Source organism: Lepidothrix coronata, unplaced genomic scaffold, assembly GCF_001604755.1.
Source record: "Lepidothrix coronata isolate B3197 unplaced genomic scaffold, Lepidothrix_coronata-1.0 Scaffold9, whole genome shotgun sequence".
Lineage (NCBI taxonomy): Eukaryota > Metazoa > Chordata > Aves > Passeriformes > Pipridae > Lepidothrix > Lepidothrix coronata.
This window is the reverse complement of record NW_016690189.1, coordinates 1,528,435-1,555,669: the sequence shown is the minus strand read 5'-3', so window position 1 is coordinate 1,555,669 and position 27,235 is coordinate 1,528,435. Positions and strand designations below refer to the sequence as shown.

The 27,235-nt window shown below is 37.3% G+C and overlaps 1 protein-coding gene across 1 annotated transcript in view; it reads right to left on the bottom strand.

The window, feature by feature from the left end:
• The window catches only part of NAV3 (neuron navigator 3), a 253,471-nt gene that overhangs the window by 40,095 nt on the left and 186,141 nt on the right, over nucleotides 1-27,235 (bottom strand). Inside the window, exons 13-21 of the mRNA XM_017804448.1 lie at nucleotides 26,472-26,610; nucleotides 22,980-23,256; nucleotides 20,167-20,872; nucleotides 18,141-18,629; nucleotides 11,733-11,774; nucleotides 9,221-9,381; nucleotides 7,233-7,421; nucleotides 4,776-4,828; nucleotides 293-316 (exon numbers count right to left, since the gene is read on the bottom strand). Coding sequence (XP_017659937.1) covers nucleotides 293-316; nucleotides 4,776-4,828; nucleotides 7,233-7,421; nucleotides 9,221-9,381; nucleotides 11,733-11,774; nucleotides 18,141-18,629; nucleotides 20,167-20,872; nucleotides 22,980-23,256; nucleotides 26,472-26,610 — 2,080 coding nt within the window. The remainder of the gene's footprint in view (nucleotides 1-292; nucleotides 317-4,775; nucleotides 4,829-7,232; nucleotides 7,422-9,220; nucleotides 9,382-11,732; nucleotides 11,775-18,140; nucleotides 18,630-20,166; nucleotides 20,873-22,979; nucleotides 23,257-26,471; nucleotides 26,611-27,235) is intronic.

The window sequence follows — 27,235 nt, the reverse complement described above, 5'->3', positions numbered from 1 at the left end:
TATTAAGTCTGAAATCTGACCTATCACAACTCCTCAACTCAATGCCCAATTCTCATTGATTCTTTTCATCTTTTCAGAATGGCAGCCAGGAGGCTTTCTTCAGCACAATGTTAAGAAAACTCCTTCTAGTACACTAAAAGCTGCACCAGGCTTTTACTTATACTTCTTAAAAGGGGATGCAAAGACACAGAGTGTATTTTTCCCAGTGACTAGGCAGTTTAGCCATAGCAAGTAAACAATAAACTATAAAATAATATAATGCTAGGCATAAATATAAAAATGAAGTTCTTACCTCTGAATGTGCTTTTTCTTCTGCCTGGAAGAAAACAAAGAAGAAATGGCTTAGAATCAGTGTGCAACATAATCGGGGTAATAGAAAATAAGAGCCAGCTACACTGAAGTGAAATGAATAGCTTCATGAATCCATTACATTTAAGGAAGGTATCCAGTAAAAACAATAAATGGAATTCCTTTCAACTTTACTTGGCAAGGCTCCAGCTGAAACCCCAAAGAGTATGTCAGCATACTAACAACAGGAAACAGTGGATAAAGGGAGAATAGGACCAGAACTGCAGAAATTGCAGCTATATTTCTAAGATACAAAAGAAAATGTACTATGCTGTCACTGCATGGACCTTAGTCTGATATAAGCAAACTTTTACGCTGCAATGATTATTAGGCCTCCTAGAATTATATTTGTTTTACTGCATACCAAGCAATATTCCTGATACAATAATAACTAATCCCTGCTAAGAAAAGTTGTCAGTGCACCTGTAAAACATACATGGGAGAAGGTGAGAGGTACTTGCAGTTTAAAGTAATTTCTTCCATACAAAATACTGACCAAAATATTAAGAGCTATCAAGACATGTTAAAGTTTTAACTTAAACTTGCTAATATCATTTAACAATTTTAGATATTTTCCATATTGTAAGGTATTGTGTCATATAATGAAGCTATTTACTCAGCAGCCTTTTCTTTCAACAAGGCAAGAAACTAAACCATTGCAAGGCAAACCTTTGAAAGTCATTCAATTTCTAAGTATGGGATTTGTCCTATTTAGGTGACATTTGGTGGACAGAGAAATCTTGCTTTAGTGGGATTCTAATGGAAAGGAATGGAGTGCCTTGAGAAAGGAACCGTTTCACAACATAAAATAAGAATCAGTTAATGTACTGGAAATCGATCCACCCCATAGTCTGAGGTGGCCCAAGTTCAGAGAAGCAGTCTAGCATGTTCTGGAAGAGAAGTAAGCAGTAAAAGGAAAATGTAGCTAGAAGAATTATCTATAAATAACACTAGAAACACTGAGAAAACCCATGGTAATGTTTCGGAAGAAGATTCTTTAACATTGGGCAGTCTGTGCTATTACAAATTAATATAGCTGATTTTAGGTCTGTATTAGGCATATATTTTTGCCATTAAAATTTTAATGATTTATTATAGAAATGTTTTATTGCTCTCCCTGGTGTAAGGGGAGAAGACTTCTGAAAAATGCCTCTTTCCATATATGCTTACCTATTAACAGTCACTAAACAGACCATGATGCTATGATATTAACCTTTGCAACAGCTTTTGACTGAAACTACTATAATACCTGATACATCACTACATGAGGATGATTTAGTATAATGATAGTTTTATTTTCCAGAACTGGCATGATGCTCATACTGTGACACACTAACTTTCTGACCTATGTTTGCAAAAAGGAGATCTGCCTACAGAGAAAAAAAAGAATTCTATTCCCATTATTGTTACTTCAAACAAGCAGTGTGTGGAAAGTCACAAAGGGATAGAGGATGACCATGAAAAAAAAATTGAGGTTGATGACCTTTTCCTAAAACTGCCATATGGGGATGTGGTGTTGTCCTTAGACTGCCAAACCTGTTGATGAAGGCAATGCTCCATGTTGTTACCAGAGGACTCCCTCACTGCACAAGGACTCACTGCCTTTCTTCCTGAGTTCAGAGAGGTGGCTACCACAAGTCAGTTTTTGTGGCCAGTATAAGGTAATTGAAAAAGAAAGAAGAGGATTCTGGGGATACTATCAAGTCAAAAATAAAATCTAACAACCAAATATATCTGAACTTTTACTTAAGTTCATGCTGACACCATTGTAACTGAGGACTCGGCCATTGCTTCAAAAGGCTCTAAAAGGAAATAATTATTTTTCTCCCTCTACTCCTCCATCTTATGCATGCACCCCATCCTTGTAGAGATTATTTTTTCTATTTTTGAAATCTTAGAATATTAACATACAAATGACATGTCCTCACACATCTCCTTTGAGCTTGGCTTAGCACAATCAATGAAGCCTAGCGAGTCAACTAAATATGTGAAAATTTAAGTGTCTCCCCTACAGAGATGGAGATTAAAACTGGAGACAATCTATCATAATTTGTTCAATTTCTCAGAGCACTAGATGTATTCACTGCCAAAACTGAATCAGTCTACTAAGTCTGCTTACATGGCACATTTTTGAGTGAAACAAAATGGCTGTCTCTGTACACGCATATCTCTACAAGCTAGATTTCCAGTCTATGCAAGTTAAGTTCTGAAAATCCAAATGCAAGTAAAGAAGAAAGTCAATACATACAGAAAACAGTAGAGAATGCAGAACTTCTGTGTCACTGGACTTACTCATTTCAATGGTAGTAAATCATAAAATGTCTCTTCTGAATATCATATCTAATTCCCAAAGAAACATTCTTCATAGAATAACTTAAAGATTTTCAACTATCCGTTGGTAATAATACATAATGATCTTCATATTTATTTAGTACTTCATCTGAAACTCTCCATTGATTAGGCTGCAGAGAACTGCTAGCACCAAGGCTTAAGACAATGCTCGAGAAATCTGACAAATATGTTTGATCGAGATACTTACGAAAAGGCAGCTGCTTTAGAATTCCTGCTCAGTGATTTTGGCCTGCTTAAGAAAGGTAAAAAAGCTCTTGTACTCCTCCTTGAATCTAGTAATAGCTGAAACCAACTTACATGTGCCATAACCTTGTGCAGTTATCCCGTTGCTCCCTGCATTCAGCTGATATATTGATTGTCAACCTTTCATGTTTCTATACTCCACTTGTGCTTCATCTTCTGACATACTGCTAAAAGTTTAAGCTTTTTTTCACAGAGGAATAAGGCAGAATAAATTCAGTTCAAAAATCATCCCTAAATTCAATCCTAGTAATTTTGTCATACCAATTCCTTTCTGGCCCTTTACAGATTTTTCTGCAACTTCTATTTATCTTGCCTACATAATCCATTACTTAAGGAGGCTACAATGTGAATTCACAGTCAGAAATTTCAGAAGATATGCATAGGATGAACCTAGTTAAGTTTAAAGTTTATTTTGCAGGAAAAATACTGTTCTTTACTATCATTGGGCGTAGGTAATATTTCCAAGATATTCTGTAATGTTGAAGTAAGTAAGTACTAGTAAACTCTTGTTACATTAGACAACATCAGAGCACAGATATCTCACACTTACTGGGTGTTGAAAGCATCCTGTGTCACTGTATAATTCAATTTTTACCATCTATCAGTTTCATAACATTCTTCTAAAATTTGGCATCAAATCTTGAATTTTGAATGCCACTTCCCATGCAAACTGATCATAGCGTTTCATAGACAGTAAGGTAGTAATAAATATTTTTCAACCACCAACACATAAGTGAGAAGCTTTACTCTGAATGTTAGTCATACCTCATGTGCAGCCAGTTTGCATACACATTCTACATCCCCAACCTCTACCTCCTCTTCCCCACTCCCAAGTAATTAGGGACTGGTCTGGACTAGAATTACTTGCAACTTGCAGTTTAAGGCCTGGACAAACCTAATGCATGTGTTCTCGATGTTTTAGATAGGTCTTTGTATGAACCTTTTTCTAATTAAACATAACTCAGAGAGACACCTGGAAATATGGAGAGGACACAGACTTTTCATGAATGCATGGGATGAAAGCAGTTAAGTGGGTTGCTCTCCTCTGAAAAGGGGTTACTACAGCATGTAATTGTAGTTAGCAAATAGGTTGCAAAGCAACAGTTGTGTATCCTCAAGGGAATGTCCAAGCATGTTAAACTGCTCCCATATGGATGATTTCTCATTAGTAGAACAACTGAAACAATAAATTATGCAAAATGTATAACACCCCCATAAGATAACAAAAAAAAAAATTAAAACAATAAAATAGAGACAAAAATCAAACCCAGAACAACTTCTGGAGCTAGAAGCAAATCTAATAAGTCTAATTAATTAAGATTAAAATTTTTAAAGTTACTTTTCTCTTTGTAAATAACATCCAAACGCTGTCATTTGCAAGAAAGATCAGTAGACATTTAAACTGCAAATTGTATCTCCCTTACCCTAAAGCAATATTGTGGTTTTCAAGAAGTGTACCTCAAACAGTGCTAGGATTTAATTACTTTGTAAATTGTGCAATCAGAAAGCTAGCTGAAATTAAGCAAAATCACTCAAAATTATGAATTACAATAGCATAAGGATCCCCCTTAAAGAGACACTTAGACCATTATCTTCTTTTTAGCTTTCAAAATGTATACTAGGTGATTTTAAACTGTTACAAGCAATAAACAAAAAAGATGAAAATAATGTTTTCTAAAATAGCATGCAGTAATAAAAAGTTGAAAATAAACATTCCTACTTTATTGAGGTAAAATTTTAAAATTCTTCCAAATCTCAAAGTATTGAAATTGTCATGAACAATGAACAAGAACCAAGGCAGGCAGAACTTTTTTTACAACGTCAATACTCACCGTAGAGTAGAGAGAGGATGTGCTGGAGACAAGTGATAACGAGGACCCATGTACTTTAAAAAAAAAAAAATAACATGAAATATTGATAAAAGCATAAAACTTCCCCCATGTAGCTCAATAACTAAACAAGTTTTTAAAATGAGAACCAGTTTTCTACAAAGAGCAATTATGAGTATAGAAATCTATTGATAGATTTCCCTGCATTTAGAAAGATTGTCCTATACAGATAAAACACTTTCTGTGTATAAGGAAGGAGAGTGAGCCAATGACATTCAGTATTATTATCAGCAAGCCAAGCATTCCTTTTTTTGTTTTGACAAGAAATCACTTGATAAATACAGTCTTTAGAGAAACTAGAAATTGAGCTGCTTATACATCTGTCCTAAACTGAGCAAATTATTTTAATAAGAGATGATGCTTTGGAGAACAGTTCACATTCCCTGGTGTGAGCTCGCAAGCTTTGGTCAGCACAATGCTGACTGGTGTAATTGTGGTCCATGGGAAGGGGTTACTGTGAGACATAGTGCCATTATTTCCACTAATCATCAGTGGAATCAATCTCAAGAGCATCAAGGGAATGTTGTAGGGCTGCAATTTAAAAAATGGAGTACCCAGCCAGTCTGAAAATGGCAAGTGAAGACTAAAACTGAAACAAAATTGCCCCTTCTGCTTCTGAGGAAGGCTACACCCATAGAGAATTTTGAAGAAATTAATTTATTTCATCATCTCTTTTTAATTTTGTTTCACAAGTTCTTCTGGTATTTATAATCTGTCAAGGTTTGGTAAATAAATTATTTTGCTTTAATAGTTACTTGGCATCTGTATGCCAAAAACCAACACAAGAATATTTGGATTAGCCAAATGACTTTAAATCTGGTTTTGTAACTAGGCAAATATTTATAGAAATGCAGTACACTGACCACTGAATTCTGTGGCTGCCAATATATGTTTGGTTTTCAGCCTCTGGTTTTAATCTGTCAGCTAAACTCTCATTTTGGATTTATACACAGTGGCTCTATGCATTACCTCACTTCTTTCACTTTGTCCTTCCTCACAACTCCTATCTTAAAATACATTTGACCTTCCAACAGCATCAATTCATGTCAATCTCTAATGACTGCAAACTGCTGAAATCTGTTTATTATCACTGCATTGACTTTCATTTACTCAGGCTGATCATGGTTATCCACTCCAGCTGGATATGAAACATAACAAATGAAAAAGCTTTCATCAAAGCCACTGCTGACCTATTACTGAAATTCTACATTTAACACCTCTTTTTCTATGCATAAATTATTTTCCTTGTTTTCTCTATTATTCTTCCACTGTTTCCTTTGGTAATTCTGTTCCTCAGCAAAGGGTCTGTATTCAGCTCTGTCCTTGAGTTATGTGATATGCTTCTGTGCAGTCAGCCATCCTTTCCATGCTGGCAACTCACAGCTTGAGTTGTCCTGTACCCTGCTGCTAGTATTATATACCCAGATGTCTGCCTGATATATCATCTAAAATACAGTAAAAGGAATCAAAAAGTAAAGTGTTACTTGCCTGTTGTTTCATCTAGGACTTTTTTTGTCCCTTTTTATCTCATAACTATGAACTTTAGAGCTAGGGGGAGATTTTTTTATTTGCCTGTTATAAAGATCATTTATACTGTCATTGCTTAGCAGTAGACAATATTGGTGAGATAACATTATAGAGAGAATCTCCACAAAATTTTAGTTGTCTCTTTTTTTTTTTTAATTAAAAGCTGTGAGAACTTTGCATTCAGGAGAATTGTAAATAATCAGATTTACCAGAAATGTTAGATAGAAGAAAATTTTACAGTGCATTTAATTAGAAGTTGTCAGGTACTCTGTGAATAAAAAAGACCAAAACCAAAATCAAACCATAACATATTCCCCAAGTTTCAGGTGTTCCACATAGCATTAAAGAAAGCAGACCAACAGTAATAATCTGCATAAAGTAGTGAGTTCAGACTAAATGACAGAATTTAAATATAGAAATTCACATAGTGTTTGCTGTAGGAGGCTGTAGGAAATGACTACAAAAGAAAGGGCATGCTAAGTAGCATTGGTTTTTGGGGAAAAAAAAAAGGAAGTACAGAAGTAGGAATAAGAAAGCATAGAAACAAAGTAGACAAGGTATGCTCCGACATTGCAGATTTAGAGGCAAAAAGAATAAAATAATTTTCCAAGAATGACTTCCTTTCCTCCAAAATTTCTTATAGAGGATTTGTACATGTATCAGAGACACAGCAGTGCATATTACTTGGTGAAAGAAATACCTTCCACGTTTTAGGGTAAGGAAGGCCTGGGAGTCCAACTCAGCAAAATTAATAAAAACTTCACAAAATCATTGACGTTTTTATGTTGCAGAAGAAATATTTTAAAATTTTACTGCACTTTGGACATCTATTTTGGGAACCATTTACTGATCCTAATAGTAATCCAGTCTTACCTTCTTCCATGCTGTCCCTGAATGAACCTGAATGACTAATTGCTCGTGGTCTCTCTTCTAAGGACGTAGCACTGCCACACAGCTGGGAGTCATCATATAAATCAAAAGAAGTGTCTTGTGCAGGGATGCTGTTTGAACGCATCATGCTGGGTCCAGGAAGGTTAAACTGTGATAGGTTGGTAGGACTCACTAGAATACAAAGCCTTATTAATGAAGCATATTTCCATTAAGTTAATTTTGTTTCTGCAAAAAACTGTAATGCAGGATAAGCATGGTTAGGTGGACTTCATGCTGTTGAGAAAATGAAAGGCTTTTATTTCTACATTTAAAGACACCACAAAAAGGTGAAGCAGATGACCTTAAAGGAGCTGGAGCTGGATGAGATTAATCCTGTAAAACACACGGTAACACTAACACTGGTGTCTGAACACACTTGTTCACTTTGTCAGCCCAAGACAGAAAATCAATGGCAGAGATTCAAAAGTTAAAAACGAATAAGAAGTCATAAGTATTTTTCATAAGTATCTCAATTAATTAGTATCTGTATTTTATTGTTATATGCCTACATTACTGTCTACTGTTAAGACCAAGGTTTATTGGCATATGCAAGATGTTTATCCTTTGGTTTTCAGGAGCACCTACCACTATATTAGGCTAAAATTCCTGCATAGGCCAGTTGAATCTCATCCTAATAAACAGGTGTAGTCCGATCACTCATGGTCGAAATCCAGTACAGCACTGATGAACCTACTTTAAGTTTTTGTGAAGTTTGTTTGCCAGTAGGAAGGAAAGCGTGGTTATGGTTCACCTCGACCACACAAATTCAATGCCTAGAAGGAAATTTGTCTAACCAAATTCAGCCTCAGTGTTTGGACTTTTATTTTAGATCATGCAAAATGTGCCTTAAGTTATAAACTACCAGAACAGCTGTGTTGTGAGAACAAATTACTCCATAGGGCTATGATAATGGAAAGAAGAAAAGGACAATGACAAAATAAATTTTAAACCCCACAATTTCATTGCTCTCTGTTGTGAGTACGAGAACTATGAACAAAAAGGAAAAGAAAAACTGATTACAAAGAGCTGTGCCTAAAACTACAGGAGGAAAATTCAAAGGACTGCCTTGCTTAGCCAGGATCCAATTTACTTTTTAAAAGTAGCTTTCTTCAACTCCTTTTCCCATATGTAATAAAGACCAACATTTGTATGTCTGATCAAATTTCTTTTGAGTGATTGTAACCTAAAAATGCCATAAGCTGAGACAGAGTGATGGAAGTGTTAATGCTTCAAAGGTTCCTCAGTAAGGGCCTAAACCGTGAAAAGCTCATTGTGAATCTAGGTATGTGTCAAGTGCAGTCCAAATAAGTGGTTTTCTATTAAGAATTAAAGAAAAAAAATAAAATTAAGAAAACTAAACTTGTGTTGGATTAACTCAAAACGAGATAGAGGTGAACCAAGCCTAAATCTTGACCTGTAATCAAATAAATCTGCAATGTGAATCACATGCCAAAATACTATATTGCATACAAGGTTAGGATTTGGATTGGGCCCAGTGCAGTTATATCCAGATCCAGCTACTGAAACACATTGGAAAGGTCTATCTCAAAGCAAACCTCTGTGTAGGAAAAAAGAAATGTTTTCTGTTTGGGTTGACATTCACTAAAGTCACTAGAAAGAATCCTACTGACTGTGAAACTTAAAAAATGAGTAGCTTTGAACTAGAAGGTAATTCCAGCTCTACCTCAAATTTTTATCTCCTTGGACAATTCTCAGAGTATCTGTGCATTTTTTTCTGTGTACAAAATAGGAGGTACCCTGGCCCACTCCATTAACAACACCGTGAGTTTCCCTTCATTAGTGAGGCACCACAATATGGTGATGGAGATGTAAAATAAACTACCTAGTTTGGCAGACTAAGAAATATGAATGGTTGAATTGCATGATTCTCTTATAGAGTGGGAGAAACAGTGAAGGGAAACAGCATTTACCCAGGTTGGAAAAGTGATATTTTCCAGTTGCAGATGAAGATATAGCTGAAGGAGAAACAAGCGGGGACTGACTGCCAGTGTCTTGCAGGCCTCCAGTTGAATGGGAGCGTAGCCATTCCTTGCCTTCCTCCTGACTTGTCTGCCGGGATGATGGCGTGTACCTGAAAAACCACAGCTCACATGCTCAAGACAATGACAAAGTGATGTCTTGGAAAGAAACAGTCACGTAAATACCCTTCACCAGTTAGATAGGACAAAACCCTTGGAAAGCAGCAAGTCTAGCCAAGTGATTATTACCAGGGGTTTCAACAAGGTAAAATTTACCATCAGACTACATCAGAAAAAGTACAGGACTTGAAGTCCCTTTGCTCCTAATCCCCCTCCCCAAAACAACATTCCTTTCTTTGAAGAGATATGATGATAAACATTGCAAACAGACAACTGAGCTGACAGGAAAGGACTTCAAAGCTATAGGAAGTGTACAGGTTGATGCAAAAGGTCGGAAGCTGTATGGTTAGGATGGGGAATGAACAGACTAGAAGCCAAGAAACGTGAGTAGCCACTTACAAGATGACATCTGCCACAGATCCTGTGGGCAATTGGTTAGATGACAGGAGTGAAAGAGATCAACAACTCTGAAAAAGGAATTTGCATTGGTAATGACAGCTACTCATGGTCATACACATGATGTCTGCTGCTCTGAATGCTACAGGCATTGTGTCCTGCCCCAAACTGGGGGGAGGGAAAGGGACAGGAAAAATCCACAATTAGCAGAAACAAATTCTCTGGAAGGAAGAAGTCTGGCAATCAAATAATTCATCAGCTGCTTCCTATGGCAAACCAATAAAACAAGTACAATGTGGCACATGGGCTAAGAGGGAGAACTGGTAACTCACTGGCTCAGCCTCTCTTCGCTAGGCTGGAAGAAGAGCAATTCTGGCAGTGGTTAAACATTAAAATGTGCAGGCAGTATGGATCTTAATCAAGAGGTTGTTTTCAACAATGTCTGCAATAGCCTGCTTTGTTCAGCACAATCTGCTGCTGATAAATGAGCACCTTTTCACCACTGTCATGAGCCTTCAGTGTTCCCCAAACAGCAGAAGAGGAGAAAGCGCTTTTGATATTCTGGCTTCAGGCTCATGAGGCTCAAGTGTTTCTGCTTAGAAAGAAGATTAAATGAACATGTAAGTTCTTGTGTTGTGCTTGGGGTTTTGTACAATATTTTATGGCACTAAACCATCTTGTTCTTATTAAATATTTACTTCCTTTCCCCTTTCAAAATGACACTATGATATTTGCCTGTAATTGTGGTAGAGCACAGACTTACCAAGCGGTTATCAGATTGGAAAGATGGCAAAATGAGAATTAAGGATCTGAGTTTTGGACTGGGATCTCTGCACATTAAATCAAACTGACATTTTTTCTTGGCTAACTGATCAGTCTTACATGCCTATAAGCAGTTTTCCCACTCCATTTCACTTTCAGCTTGCAGCCACCATTACAGCTGTACAGCCACAAACCTTGATCATCCCATTGTACCCTTGAAGAGTTGCCATTATGCCTCTTTCGTGTCTTCCACCTTTTCCATTTCTCTCCAAATCCAAAATGATTGTTTTGGGATAACAGGAAATTTTATTAAATTCTTATTAAGGAATAGCTAGTGCAGAAGGGTAGAAGGTGCTTTATAGTGATAACAGTTTAGCACTACCTTAAAATTTCATAAATATTATTTATCCATGACTCAAGAGATTTACTGCATAATTTCAGTGACTGGAAGGCTGCAGAGTGTCTTTGTGCATGCACATATATCCTTGCTTGCCAAATCTTTTTCTTGGATTGGGGAGATAGTCTTCCATGCCTGATGAGACCAGCCGAGTTACCTAACGATCCCCTCTTTTAACCATGGATCAGAGAAGAGGGCGGATGAATTCTGTTTTTTGTGATGAAGACAGCTCTATTTAGTAGGGAATTAGTAGCAAAGTTGGAATCTGAGTACTGCTGGATAGGGATCAAGAAGACTATCTGGAGCAGGATTCATTTTATACTTACAAACCTTGGATAATAAAATTAGTATTTCTTAGCCCTACCCTTTACTAGATCTTAAATTCAAATTTCATGAGTATTTCCATTTAGAGTTCAAGTTCAGATCCACCTCTAAAACCTTGTTTTTCTCAGTAATGTTTTCAATAATTAGTCATTAAATTGCATAAGTATCTTGTTATGTCTCTTTTAGCTCTCCGGGATTCAATGCCTTTTAAGATTCATTGCATAAAGAAATACTTAAAATACTTAAAATTTACTTTTCATGACATATCTTGAAAGAAAATTTATTCATTAGGCAGACTTGGAAAGAAAAGGTCCGTTGTTAAAATCTACATTTTCTGGTTTGGATCTAAATTCCAAGAATTCTGTTGTAAACAAGATCAACAAAAGGAGAAAGAAAAGTAGAGGCAGTGTAGAAAGGGTTATAGGAAAACAAAGAAGCAGCAGTCATGCTCAAAAAAGTATATACCTTAATCCCTTTTTGGGTAGTGTATTTCTGTCAAGCTGCGTGCTGTTAAAACAAAAAAAATCCCTAAGGACATACAGTAAACAGGACTGTTCAGAATAACAAATTTTAAAGCTCTAGGTTTGTATGCATAACAGAAGGTCATTTAATGCTTTTTAATATAACTTTTATGATAAATATCTTATTCATTGGAGGGGACAATAGGACATGGACTGCTGCACATTCATTTTTCATCTAGATGTGCTCTGGGCTGGGTCAATAGTAATTTGGAGACTGTCCAAGTCAGAAAGAAGTGCTTCTTTACCATTTCTAACCTTCCCACAGCTTCACTCTGTAATCTGTATGAGAATCATATGGTCACAGTATGAATCTTTATTTTTCACAGTTGTCTATGATAAGCCAATAGATTTCAAAAAGAAGTGAAGGTCGTGGCACCCGCTAAGGGACAGCATGGCCTTGCCAGAAGCCAAATGACAGCTCTGCATGTAGAAATATGTGCTCAAGATACAGACTCTTGGCTATGTTGAGAGGCTCACATAGTAAGGTGATGGTGGGGACAATGAAAATTGGCACCAGAGCAACACTGTTCAATATTCATGCACACATGGTGTCAGAGCAGCTGATTACCCAAAATCTATGGCTGGAGTTTTCCTCATTTAAACCCCATGACCAGAAGGGCACCCACTAGCCTTCCTTCCAACAACTGTCATTTGGGCATTTCATCATAAAGTCTTGGTAATTCAGTCTCTGACTGGTGTGGGTTGAACTAATTACCATCAAGTATTTTTCCCCTAAGAATATAACTTAGTGTCACTGTATGGATTCAATGGTAAAATGACTTTAGAAAGTTTCTGTACTACATATCATAATCACAGCTCTGAGAGCAGCAGTAACTTAGGACGCTTCCTACCCAAGAAAACTCTCACACCTTTATTAAAGGTGGTTTCCTATTGTTCTGGAAGTGATGGGTGTCCTACTGTTATGTAACCTCGATCCAAGTAGGTAAAAACAGTGAAAACACTGTTGGCATTAACAATCCATTAATATTAGGGCTCTAACTAATGGAAGCAAACCACTCTTGCCAACAGAAAGTTTTATAGGCAAATTTAATAATTTAATAAGGGCCTTCTTCTGCATGTGGAGAAAGGAAATGGAAGGAGAAACTTAGCAGAATTACAGCACAGGTATTATAGTCCATGTGAGAGTAGTCCCATGTCGGACAGAGGATGTTTTTTCAGCATTTTGCTCCCAACATAACTAACAGGACCAAGAATGGTGGATAAAAAGCCAGCATAAATTTGAGTGCATGATTCACTTATTTTTTAGTCCCTTGTAGAGAAAAATGGGGCCTTGATTTCTCTTATGTACCTTTATGCACCTCTAAATTAAAAAAAATAAACATGATCATAATAACACCAGTTTCTTCTGCAAATACTTAAAAATCCTAATGAACAATATATTTTCTAATATTACTTGAAGATATATGTATTTCAAAAGAATTGATAGCGCATTATCTAAAAATAAAGGAGTCAGTACTCCTTTAAAGCAATCCACAAGCCAAAAGTTATGTCAGTCAGTTAAGCAGACTAGTAGAGACCATAGGATTTTGCAAAAATCTTTTGAATTCAGATACTCAAATAAAATAGGGGTGAATATTCCTCAACATAAGCATGGAGTTATTGCAGCTGCATAAAAGTGAGTGTAGCAAATACTCATACTGTGTTTTTAAAATACTAAAGCTTATGAAGATGCTCCTAGATTTCAGATAATTGTATGAAACCATTAACCATGGTTTCATGTAACTATTACTTCAGACCAAAAACTTTTAGTATCTGAAATAATTCATCCACCAAAATTTGGGGACAATACTTCTACAGAAACTGGACTTCTGGTAAATAGAACTGAATTTACCTTAGATTTCTAAGGATGATATGATAAAAAAGTCATTCCTTTCCTAAAAGAAGAAATGCATACATGAACAAATAGTAATATAAAGTGAGGATGAGATTATCATAATATTCCTGATGTTTTCCTTTGCCATTTCAATTGCAAAAGGCATTCTTGCAGGAAGGTGCATGCAAATGTAGGCTGAAGTTATCAAGCCCACTGTATCTGGTTCTCTTTTGTTTATTTTGCACTGCTGAAACTCATTGCAACTTCTATTATAGAAAGCCTGTCAGTTCTCAGTTTCCTACCTGCCCTTGGTGTTGAGGTTACCTTGGGAAGAGGCTATAATACTACATCTTTGGGCTATATATATAACTGTTTCAGAGTTGTTTAGGGAATAAAACAAATTATTGCAAGCTAACAAACTAGAGAGGTCTGTGACAGTCTGGGCCAAGCTGATATGGGTCTTATAAATGAGTTTCTACAAATGGTTGAGGACATAAGAAAATCTGATACATTATGTACTGTTTCATACCTGAAAAGCACAACCATCAATTATGATGATAATTTAAAATAATTGAAAGTTTTGAAGAGCATAAGTGGATTTCAATGCACTTTCATGGCCTTCAAAATGAAACATTCTCTTCAAGCAAACCAGAAAAAGCCAGTTACGCAATCAGAAACCACTTCCACTCTGCTAATCTTAAAATGCAGCTATTACTGCTGCTGAGACCACTGTTAATTCCTATATTTCTGCATTTTTAAGCATCCCTTGCTGTGTCACTCAGACCAAGCAGAAGAAAGTCACAAATTTGCAATGCCCAACAGCAATTAAGTGTTTGAAAGAACTAGTGGTGATGTGTCCACCTGGAAAATTTTACAATTAAAGTAATGATATTTCACCAATTAACTCCTGAAGATGTTTTTGTTTTAGAGAACAGGTACCTGTATGTTTTATTTTAATCCTTCTAGATTTTTACAAGGTAAAATACAAGTGTCCTCCCATACAGGGAGTTATACTGCCATGACAACAGAATTAGACTTGTCTAAATAAATACTGCTAGTGCAAAACCAGCAAAAGGCCTGAGAGATGCAAAATCTGCTGAAAAGGCAAATATTTTTTTAGTATTTACTGAGCCTATTTTCTTGCTATTACAATGTAAAAGAATCTCATTGAATGATACAAAATTTGGCTGCAGTAAACTTCAACACTTCACTCCAGGAGTTGTCAGGGAGCACTGTGTTAATGCCATACCATGGCCCAATGGGTAGCCTGAAGACTGTCTGTGGGCAATGTAGAAAAATATAGTAGAGACCTTGCAGATTTGCTGTCTCCATGGCAGGTGACTGATTTTTTTCAGGCAGTCAAGGGCTACTCTCTTTCACAGAAAACTCAGAAATTTTGTTCTCATTTTCGGGGTTCTTTTCAGCTGCATCAAATCTTTCTTAAAACTTCATGTCTCCAAGTCTTCAAGTTAAAGCCTTAACATGAAAAAGTAGAGTGGGATAGCTACTTTCCAAGATTTATATGTGATATTTTCATTTTCAAAATGTTTTGTCTCAGCAATGGCACTATAACTCCTTAGACACTTTCTGCAAAATAGCCTCACCATTTTCCATTTTGTAACTGTGCAAATATATCCTGCTGTGTTATATCCCTTCAGACTAACAAGCTTTTGATCACTAATCCTCAATAAGTCTTTACCGACCAGTCAAGCATCTTTATTTTCCCTATTTGCTCATGAGAATGTTATTTGGAATAGGACTTAAAGCTCTACTAAGTTCAGGATTTTTATTGCATCTACTAATTCCTTTCCTGTACTCAGAAATTCTGTTTTGCTGCAAATGAATTAAATTAGTCTTATTTAAAAGACTGTTAATGATTTATCCCATGTTATCTGCCCCTTAACCCATTTTGTTTAATATCTTCTTTCCACGCAAGGTGGCCTTCCTGTAGTCCCCTCACTCTCCGTGCCAGGTCTCCTCCTCACTCCATCAGCACAGACCCATTGAAAAGTCTTCTTCATTTCTAATGACTGCAGGGTTATTTCAGAAGTAGATAAATGAAAAGTTCATCAGGATCAATAAACTGGAGTAATCTTTAACCTTTTCATTTCCTCTTAGTATGCTTGCCATTAGTGACATTTATCTATCAAATTGCAGTTCAAATTTGCTTCAGTGAAGCAAAGCCAAATTTTTTCCTATCATCTGTCGTTAGCTTTCAGTTTTTCCCAGGCTTTGTCTGCTTGCTTAACATTGCTTCCTAGTTGCATCTCATTGTATGCTTCAGTCTTTCTGATTTTGTCTCTTCATTATATTAGTATATCTGACTACACAGACTGCTGATTCAGTCTTTTGCAAGCTCTAAAGTGACTGAAAAAAAAGAAAAGGCCTCTTTGCAGATAATATTTTATGCCATGCCATGCTATAATTAGCATTGCCAGAGGCATTTAAAATATAATCTGAGTTTACAAAGGAAAAGGGATATAATCAGTTGCCGAACTTATCTGTCTCCAATATAGCAAATTAATGCTTCTGTTGTGGAAAAAATACTTTACTACTTTTAAGTTTTAATGTATAAAAGAGTTTAGAAATAATTTAGCACTTTTATCAGACCCTTCAGAAAAACCAAACTGCAAAAACCCTATTGAGGCTATAATTCAAGAAATGACACTATTTACTCAAGGTACATACATTCCTCTGAGGCCAGATCAACATAAAAAAAGGCTCTCTCTGGACTCAATCATAATATCCCCATATGCACAAATCTGAAACTTAAAAATATTGCCAAGGGCAAAGTATTTGGAACACTGAAATTAAGTCATCGAACAAATACATGAAGTATTAGTAGTGGAGGTTGTTCAGGAGCTTATGCCAAGGCATTAACATTTGAAATGTGATGTTTAACATCCTCTGTATCAATATATTCTTTGGCATAAATTCCTACCTGTCCACATCATTCTGTTGACCTCAGCATTCATATATGTAGACTGATGGATTTTATAAGCTAAGTATTAATAATTGGCCTTCTAAGAAATATTGTCACATTCGGATCATGGCACACAATTCAAATTTCTATTTAAAAATTAAAGGCACAGTGCAAATTACAAATTACTCCTGTGTCAGTGTATTTTTATCTACTGTGGTCAGCATACATTATATTGGTACATACATATGTTTTATAGTGCTTATATTTATATAAACACTATAGAATTTATATTAGTGAGAGGTGTGCTTATTAGCTGATATAGTAATATTTATGAATGTAATATAAGAGAATGAAATGTGTGGAAAGTTTCCATCTAGACTTTTCAAAGGGTTTTTCAGCATTATGGTTTTGACTGCAGTTTTTTTTAATGCTGGTTCTCTGAAGTGAAATCTATATATGGAAAGGATTGGTGTTGAAAAATCTCGGGGTTTATATAAAGGGGGAAAAAGTCTTGACATTGTATATAAAAGCTCTTTTTTACTTTAAATGATTGTGTGGTTAAACAGATAATTAAATTTAAAATATAAAAACTAAGTTTAAAATATACTGGCTCAGTATAATTTTCTTTTTTGGATCAAAGGCTAATAAAACATTTACTATCGACTTTTCAGACCCCCATGTGAGATAAGAGATTCACGGTCAAATCTTGAAAATTTTTACAGGAAGTGAAAATTATTTAGTGCCTAGCAAAAATTATTTTTTTCTCTCTTGCAAAAGTCAAATAAATGTTAAAAAAAAAAAAAAGAAAAGAAAAAGAAAAAAAAAGAAAGAAAAAAATATTGGTACAACTATACAGGCTGGTTGCACCTCCTTATAATGTAACTTATACGGTAAAACATCTACATATCAAAAAGATCTTTAATAGAGCAAACAGAGGAAAACACTTTCTTGTATTTCTTTGTTCCAGACACTTGGCCAGGACTGAGCATATAGTGAGGATCCCATCTTGTCAACTGTCTCCCTGCCAACGCAAGTGCGTTTCAGTAAGGATCTGTAATAATTACATGATTAGCATGTAAGAAGCAACTTGTCAGGACTGAGTGTTTTAAGGCAGGACTGTTCAGCTGAAGGCCAGGACCAATCAGCTCTGCCTGTGCTTTGAGCTAATCTGGAAGAAAAGTGGTGGGATCCCACAGCTGAAGGTTTGCTCACAAGAGGGCAGTGATACATCTTTGGAGCTGCCAATTGCTGGGACAGAAGGTAGATCCAGCATGCAGGAATCATTTTGTGGCTGTTGGCTGTTTAGATTTGCCTTTAATTAGACAATTTTCCCCTTTTCTCTGGTTGTTCTCCAGAACTAGGAAAACAGAAAAACTTCTCAAGATAGGAGAAGTGCTTGTAAGACCTTAAAAGGCAGTTGATTCCACATCCAATGCCTTTCAGCTTTCTTTTCTTCCTTCTTTTTTTACAAAAAGAACTAAGCTTCGAATTAAACAGTGTCCCTTTAGCAAAACAGGTGGAGGGTTTATTTTTTTGGCTCCTGTCCTTTTGCCTCTCACTGATTTTGTGGTCACTATATCTATAGGCAAGCTCACCTTTCCGAAAGAGTAGATCTGACGCTTCCAGTCCTCATGAGCAGGCTCTGAACCTCCTGAGTGCTTGTTGTCAGTCCAGAGAGAGAGCCATGATGGCTAAGAGGAAGGTCAATAGACTCGGAACTGGTGTGAAGGCTAGTCATGGACTGGTAACTTGGTGTGTCCTTACTGCCCGCTGAAGAGCTGCTCAGGTTTGCAGCCCACACAAGACCACCTGATGTAAAAGAGTGCACTGAGGCAGGACTGGAAGCCAAGGAGTGACTTAAGCTTACAACATCTGCATTTAAGTCCGAAGGTTTACTGAAGAGGGGGCTGCTGCTACCACTTTGCCCACCTGCACTGCCCATGCTGCCTGTGCCCGAGGATGGCGATTCCAGGCTGCCTTGCCGTGCCAATGTGGTACTAGGGCTGGGCATTGCCGATGTGGGTTTCACACCTTCAGTACTGGGTGCAGAGGCAGCTTTACCACTTGCCTTGGCACCAAACAACCTAAATGTAAAACAAATAGCTTTAGAGAAACTGATAGCCACATTAAACATTCATGGCGCAACATCCTAAGAGCCAAACACATTTTTAATTACTGCTACTAAAATCATGCCTACCTAGTTGATCAATTGCAGCGCAAAATTAAAATTACTTAACCATTTCACAACAATCAGGGTTTGTTTCTTTAGATACAGCTCTCATTGACTCCTATTCAGATGTGCTCTTTGCACATAGAGACCCTCCCAGAGAGAGGTAAAATAATCACAGTTTTGTCTTAGTTCATAAACAGATAACACTTTCACCCAAATTCAGTAATTAAGCGTTCCCAAGTCATTAGCTTTTAAACCTCTCACTTCTCAAATCTGCTAAGATGATTGCGACAAACACTTGCAAAATCCTTCATAGTTTAATAAACATCGAATTATTTGTGCAAAATTTCCCTCTTGTTCTGTTGCACAGATGGTCATGCAGTCATCAGTCACGTAATAACCACTCAGACAAAATAAACTGCACTATGGCTAGATGGGCTCAGTTTGTCTCCAAGGGCAGTAATGACAGAAGTGGATTTCACCTAATTTCTTCCAGTAATTCTAGAGAAGAAAATTCTACAGTGATGATGGAAAAATAAATTGCAAATCCTCTAAACTTGAACTAAAATATCGTGTGATGTATTAATGTATTTCTGGAAATATTTTAAGCACCTTAAAATATTAAGGCACAGCTCATAGATAAATAGTAAATAAATACAAAACCTATCATGATGTAAAGTAAGCATGTCTAATAACAAAAGAATCCATTTTCCATATTACCAAGCCCACAATACTCAGCTGCAGATCCCCAGCAGTCTGGAGATGCTGTTTTGGTAATTAGGCACAAGAGGGCACTATTGGCTTTTTCTCCAGTAGTGCAAGTGCTCCATCCCAATTTACACTCCATCCATATCTATACTTCCAGAAATGCTACAATAGGGCATTTCCAATTGAAATTTAGCCTTGCCAATGTTTGTGACGAAAGATGTAACAAAGCTGCTAAGATAATGAAATGTTTGTAGCTGGAGCTGCCAACAATGTGAAAGCGAATCTAGATCTTTATAATTTAAAGAGCTCTTCAGTTCTTCATCCAGAATATTGCATTGCCTGTTCCAGTAATAGAATGTGCCTGAACACAGTGTCCTTCTTCCCTTTGGGGGTTTACCAGAGTTTTGAGAGGGAACTTCTCATGTGGCTGAACATAAAATCATAGAATATCTTGAGTAGGAAGGGACCTATAAGGATCGTTGAGCCCAACTTCTAGGCTTCGAACTGTTGTTAGGGCAATGTACCTAAAGATCAAGTAGCAGCCATTTCAGGTCTGGGAAGGTCTTTAAATCTTAAAGAAATAATTGTGTTGTATGAAAAATATTACCCTTTTATTTTTCTGTACTTGATTCTCTGTTTGTGACAAAATAGTCCCTAAAAAGGCTTTTTGCATAGTACTTTAACACATTGAAAATACCTGCTTTATATATTGCAACTTCAGGAAATCATAGAAATGTACTAACCTTCGAAATGTAGGGGAAGCAATATCTGGGTATTTGGATCCTGGCTGTCTGAGCCCTGGTGTGCCAGAGGCGCTTGCCGAAGTTGGGCTGGATTTAGGAGAACTGGACAGTGAGACACTTTCAGAATCGGACACGGCCACTTTCTCTTTTTCCTTGTCTGTCTGGTTGATGGTGACAGGGCTGGACCGCCCAGACCCAATCTTGCTTGGCTCTCGCAGTTTGGTGGCAGCAGCACCTGCAGACTTGCTACTCACATTGGAGTCGATGCTGCTGGTGCTGGAGCGGTGGCCACCCCTGCCAGGGATCCCACTGCCACTGGATTTTGATGGGCGAGGCAAACTTCGATACTGCAGAGTTGTCTTTGAGCTCACATGCAGGATGCCGTCATCCTGGTTTTGGGAGCCATCTAAGCTTGTTTTCCTCCCTGCATTGGACTTCCCACCAATGGCTGAAGATTTTGGCATTTTTCCGAGAGTTGCTGACCCGCTTGTGATGGTTGCTCCACTTGTAGTGATTATGGCAGAAGACCCCAACCCAGACTTTTTGAATCCAAATGACCCTGTAGCAGTTGATCTCCCAATGCCAGAGGGAGGCTTTTTTCCTTCATCGCCACTGCTTTTTCCTGCATCTGATGGAGAGCGTTGTATGGAGGCTCCTTTAAGGGGAATTTTCACTTTTTCTGAAGCTTTTGCGTCATCGGTTTTTCCTAAATAAAAGTACATTTGAAAAGGTCACTTGTGTTTAAGCTGTAATGTCTCAATATCTAATTCCAACACTATATGATTAAAATTTCAAAATGAAAAAATACAGAAATAGAAAAATTGCCCTAAGAAAACAGACCAGTTTGGCCTTTAGTCTCCCATCAGCTTTCAGTAGCAGGTATGACACATTACAGGTAAGCATTAAGTATTAAAAGCTCGAAATTCCCCTGAGGACTTGCAGTTTCATATATAGCTGGAGAATGTAGTTGTAGAAAATTAGCCTGAATGAACTATAAGGAATTTTATTTTACTTATTTTTTGTGTTAATAGTATTTCTATTTGAAAGAAATAATACTTGAAAATAAAACATTGCATCTAATAAAGATTTCCCAAAGTATGACATTAATTATGCATGTAGAAATTACTGGTACTTATTGACTTCTTCGGTTTTCACTGATTACATTTGTTTAGCTTATGAATAAGTTTGTTCTGGTTTTTGTTACAGAAATTATCAGGGAGAGAATACATTATCATGGTATGAACCTTCTTGATTTATAACAATATCAATTACACGTTATATAGTCTTTGTCATATCCTTGATATCTTCTCAAGATTTTTGATTTTCTGAGAGGTTGTCTTCAGTCTTGAACAGGCACATAACTATATAACATATATTTCTATGTAATGTTATTGTAACATTCAGAAAAGTTGACATAAGATGTTCTATTTTAACAGAAAGTACCCTCTTCCTATTTTACAAATAGATTAAAAATGCCATTTCACTTTTAATAATTACTCCACGTAAATTTTTTAATTTACTCTTCCAGTGATTGTGGAAAGTTTGGAAGTGGGTGACCTAATTTCTCTTAAGAAACTAAAATGTAACAAAGAGCAACACCTGCTAGTCAGAACTAAATCCACTCCTGTTTTTATCCAGTGCACATTTTATGCTACACAGACCTGGCAAACATACAGATCATTAGTATATGCTTTAAAAATTAAGGCCTCAATTCTGTGTTGCACGGTGGCTGCCTGTTCATCATCAGCTAAACAGACCTGGGAAACAGCCCGGCATGCAGTAAACCTTTTGGTATCTCCAATTTTACTTGATATTAGAAGGGTGTAATTTCTGTATCCATATGATCACTGACCATGGTAATAGTCCTCAGGGATCTTATAGACCAGAGTCTGACCAACGTTTAGCAGTTCTAAATTGCAAAGAAACAAAAGTGGCTCATGAAGGATTTGAATTTATTCTGAGGAAATCTTTGTTAGTTGCCTTTACAACTGGGGATTGAAGCGTGATTATGTACTATTTTGTCAGGATATAACAAAGCTCCAGAAAATGTCCTACAAAGAATCCACATTTCTCTAGTAAAATGACGGATTAGCATGAGATGGCCTCTTCCACCAGCTTTGGAGTTTTTGCTTCAAAACTACACTGCAGAAGTGGTTACTACTTCTGAGAGGCCTTCCAAAATTAAGTAAGAAAGCATCTGGCACTGAAAGCATGTAAAAAGACATGTTTTTACAACTTTTTTTATCTCTTAACAGTGGTCTCTAGAACACCCACAGTAACTGGAATGTGGGAATTCAGTTTTAGTTCAGAAATAACTAAAAATATAATTTTGAGTATTGTCACTTGAATATTCAATCTTTTTGACTCAGCTTCTAATATTTGGCCATTTCTATGCGTGTGTTCAATTATCAAAGGTAAGGTTTTCTAGAGAACAAGGATAAAGCATAGATGAATCCAAAAATACTTTTAAGTATTCCTTAATAGAAGCTGACATACACAAATGATAGAACAACAAAATGCAATCATAGTTTTTGTTGTGGATGCATTCCTGTGTGATTAATAAATTATTAGTATGCAGTACAGCAAACTAACAGTTATAGAAATGAACAATTTAGTATATTATTAAAATATTGGCTTACAGTCATTTGTGGGAGGAACTATCAATATGTTTCCAATTCCTTGTGTCTATTACAAATATATAATATCCATCAATTATTTTTAGCACACCAAAGATTCCTTACTACTTGTAGATGAATTCTAAGCATAAAGCTTTGATTTTCAGTACTGTAATCTGAACTACAGAAGTTTCCTACCTGGGGTCTTGAGTGCGCTTGTTCCTGCTTTGTGCCTGGACTGAGTTGTTCCTACTTGTGCAGTCATACCTCTTCTCCAAGATCCAGTCTGTGATATAGAGACAGATGCTTTCTGCCCTCCCTTCTCTGACTCTTCAGACAGCCCTGAGGGAAGGCCTTTCCACTTGCCACTGCTGTCTACACTGCTGTCAAAGTCTTCCTCTGGTTTCTTCAGTTCTTCAGTGCTGCCCCAAGTTTCGCTGTCTGTAACTGAGCGCTTCTCTGAATCTGTCTTCAGCTACAAAAGATTTGCATGAGAAATGGTCAGTTCAGGCATCTTCATTATTTGCTGATTTCTTAAATCACAGGAGGGGAGAAGAATAAGCATACTGATTTATTTGCAGCAAGGGCCACAGAAACTTTCCTTTGAAAACATTAGCATCCTCATTCCAAAAGTTTAAAAACATACCCTTTTGGGGAAGACATTTCTCTTTTTTTTTTTTTTTTATTTTGAAAAGATTTCATCCCTATCCTTCAGATAAATCTTAATGAAGTGAAACATAATTTACTCTAATCATCAGTGGTTTTACCCTATTGTTTCTCAACTCTGTCTGAATTTCAGAAGTGAATCACTATGCTGGGAGGTTTTACTAAAAGCTTGGATGAGGGAATTCCTAAACACACTACTAGTCTAGTTTCCTGCCTTTTCCTATCCAAACCTTCCACTGATTGAATTAGGAATATTTCTCCAACAGCATAGAGTATGCTCTGCCACCAGTGAGCTATGATAACATCTTCAGCTACAGCTGATGGCTATTCTTCTGGTCTGTCTCCACAGAAATGAATTGTTTCCAACATGAGACTCACTCTAGCTATATCAGCTGGCAGAGCAGCAGAGAGGCTTATGTGAGTGCTACCCATGAGCAGTGTGAAGGCAACCATCTGGGCTCATGCTTACTCTGAAACTCAGACCCATGTGGAAGATGCACCAATGAGGACTTAACGCTCCTGTGACACCTGCTTTCCCTGAGGCATGCATAAGGAAGGGAGTGCTGCAAGGAGCAGCCCAACAAAACAGACAGTGTAGAAGCTGTGAAAGTGGTTTAAATAGCAACAATGGAGACTGATCCTACCCTCTGTGTTTGACAAGACTCGCATTCTTTGTGCTGACAGGCTGTTCGGTGTGACTCTTCTTCCTGTGTTTTCCTGCAGACTCCTGACCTCAGCCTGAAGCCTTATTTGCACATTACCATCTCACCAGTCCTGCTTGACTCTGCCTCTCTTTAACAGCAAAAACATGGTGCTGCTCTCAGGTATCACCAGCCTAAGAGAGGCTGCAAAGTGGATCACCTTCAGGGATGGACTATTTATAATCCTGTACTGTCACAACTCCTTCACCACAGAGACCCCTCTGTGGCTGTTTCCCAGGCACTGTTGTCATAAGTAGGATTAATACTGATTAGGTGACCGACAGATTAATCAATTCCTGTTTACATATTTGTCACTTGAGGTGTGCAAAATGCAAAAGCATTTCCATAATTTCATATGTGCTTTGCAGAAGCCAGCACAGGTTTTGGGTAAGGATTAGCGGGGAAAAAAAGGACAAGCAAACATCTACAAAAAATATTGCAGGGTCTTCAGAAAAGAGTTTTCATTACAGTTATTGTTACAACGTGTAACATGTAACAACATCCTCCCAGAACTTTTTTGACGAATAGCTGTAAACACAATTACACGCAAACTTCATAATTTCCAAAAGATGGCAATACAATACTTTCTAAAAGCCTCTCTTCACCATTATGGTGACTAATCCTCTTTTAATAAGAAAACAGTAACAAAATATGCAATTTCTGCCTCAGGCAATAGCCAGCTCTCACTGTTCCAATCACTTAAAAAGACCGAGAAAGGGATCTCTGGGTTGCATGAGCATGTCTTACACCTGGAAAACAGCTGGCAAAATGCATATTCTGTTCATCTCAGCTTCTGACTGAGATTGCCAGCTAGCATGGAGTACAGTGAGTTCTGGTTAATCTGCCTGGTAAAGGCATACCTGATAAAAGTCTGTTCCTAGTCTTCATAACATTAAGCAACTCTGGAATGAAAGTAAAATTTGAACATGTGTGGCATCTCTGTCTATCACTGAACAACCTGCAAATAGAACACAGGCTTATAGAGCAGCTAGAACATGAGATCACTCCAAAAACCTACAAAGAGTTAAATAGTAAGCCTGAGATGTCCCAGTCCTGATGATGATGCATTGGAACAAGCAAGCCAGAACTAGCTGGCCGTCAGTGTTGATGTGAAAGGGAAGAGTCTAATCTCCAGTTAGTAACCATGGAAGACCCTGATCGTGTGGGAAAGGCAATTGTAAGGCCTGAAGAATGCTGGCATTTCTGTGAATATCTTCACAAGACTACAACATTGGTCTGATACCTGTCCTGCTGGAGATTAAAGTAATTTTCTTTCCAAAAGTAACTATATTTCCTTATTGTTTTGGGGGAATGACAAATATGTATTTTTCTCCTGCTCACAAAGTCTGCTACAATGTATGTCTACAAAACAGATCTCTGAATTGCAGACACTGGCTGCCTGCAGGACACTAAATGGAATCAGAAATGTCAGTCTTTTGTTCTGAATATTTGACATCAAATCACCAGAAGCAACCACTCTTCTCCTGTGCTGAGTGTTCAATCTTGAAGTTCCCTGCTTGTAAACAGCAGATGACATGGCAAAGAATACTTTTGTGCTGGGACAAACTTTTCTGGTTTTATTTCTTTTTTTGGGGGGAACCGAGTCCTGCTAGCAGTCTGTATTGTCTTTTTCATTACTTGCAATTTTGAGGGGAGCTGCAAAAAAGCATTGAGATACCCTGCACAAGATCTTTACATATACACACAGACACATACATGTGTATTATGTCTATAGTTTGTGGCTGTATGCTACTCAGAACTCTATTTTGATACTATGGATTGTCAGCTTGCATTGAGACTTTCATTCCTGGACCTAACTGGGGAGAAGAGAAACTCTACTTTCTGTGGGCTCCTCTGGGAGGACAGTAAAGCCTATGTATTTCTTCCCTGGTATGTTTCAGCTCATAAAAGACAAAAACATATTTTAAATTGTGTTATCTGTTGAAAGAGATACTCCAAATGGGCTGAAGTGAGTAGAAATCCACCCATCACAGACCCAGTCATACTGTGGGGTTTTTGTGTTAGGGTACAGCAGGGCAATTCCTGAGGCTCAGATCAGTGGAGGCTCCCCAGGGTGGGCAGAGCAGGGTCTCGCCAGCCAGCACCTTCAGCAGTGGTGTGTGCTCTGAGAGCAGGGAATTTCAGATGTCAGCCGACAGCTCAAGGTTGGGTCAGTGGGATCCCGTGGGCATACAAGTGTAATAGAGGACTTTATAAAATACAAATATTTCATTTGTTTCAAAGGCATCAATAGTAAATTCTTCCTTTGTTATTCTGCATGCTTGTGGGGTGTTGCAACAAATGGCAATGAAAAGCTACTTACCTGGGCATGAGCGTTCTTCCTTGAAGAGGCTGTTATATTGGAATAGGAGCTGACAGATGAGGTTGTATTCAAATCATCTGTGCTGAGGTTGTCAAGAGTGTCACTGAGGCCACTGCTAACTGAGCTGCTGTCATCCCAGCTGCAGAGAAAGGAGCACATCTACTTTACATACTGTGTGTCAATAGGTAGAAAGCATTTCAAAATCAATGTACGTGATTACTTATTCTTCAAGAGATTTACCAGAAAGTTTTCAGTAATACTTCTTAATGTACAATGAATGTTATTTTTCAGACTTTTAAATTAATGATTCTCTTAAAGTCAAGTGGCTGCTTGTTCAATTAATGAAAGATGCAGCTGTCTTTAAAAAAATTAACATCAGGTCTAAGTGCAAGTCATTAAAACAGGTTGTTTCATGCTTCATTGCAATCACATTCAGTACACTGGCAGGAAAATCTATTAAGCCTTTCTGGTATTGTTAGGCAAAATATTATTAATAGGTTGGAAAACACCTGATGAATTTCCAGGCTACAAAAAAAAATAAAAGAGTATCTCTTCTGCAGACTAACTGTCAGAATGAAGCCAGTATTTCCAAAAGTTTTATTTTCTTGTCTTCAGTCTTTGTCCAGTGGGTGCAATGTCATCAAAATAGGAACCCATGAGAATACAGTCACTGGAGTTGACAGAGAACACATTATACATTTCTCAAGAAACACAGACTGTCAACTCTTCTGCTTTGGGAGATTGAGGCAGAAGATGCAAATGAG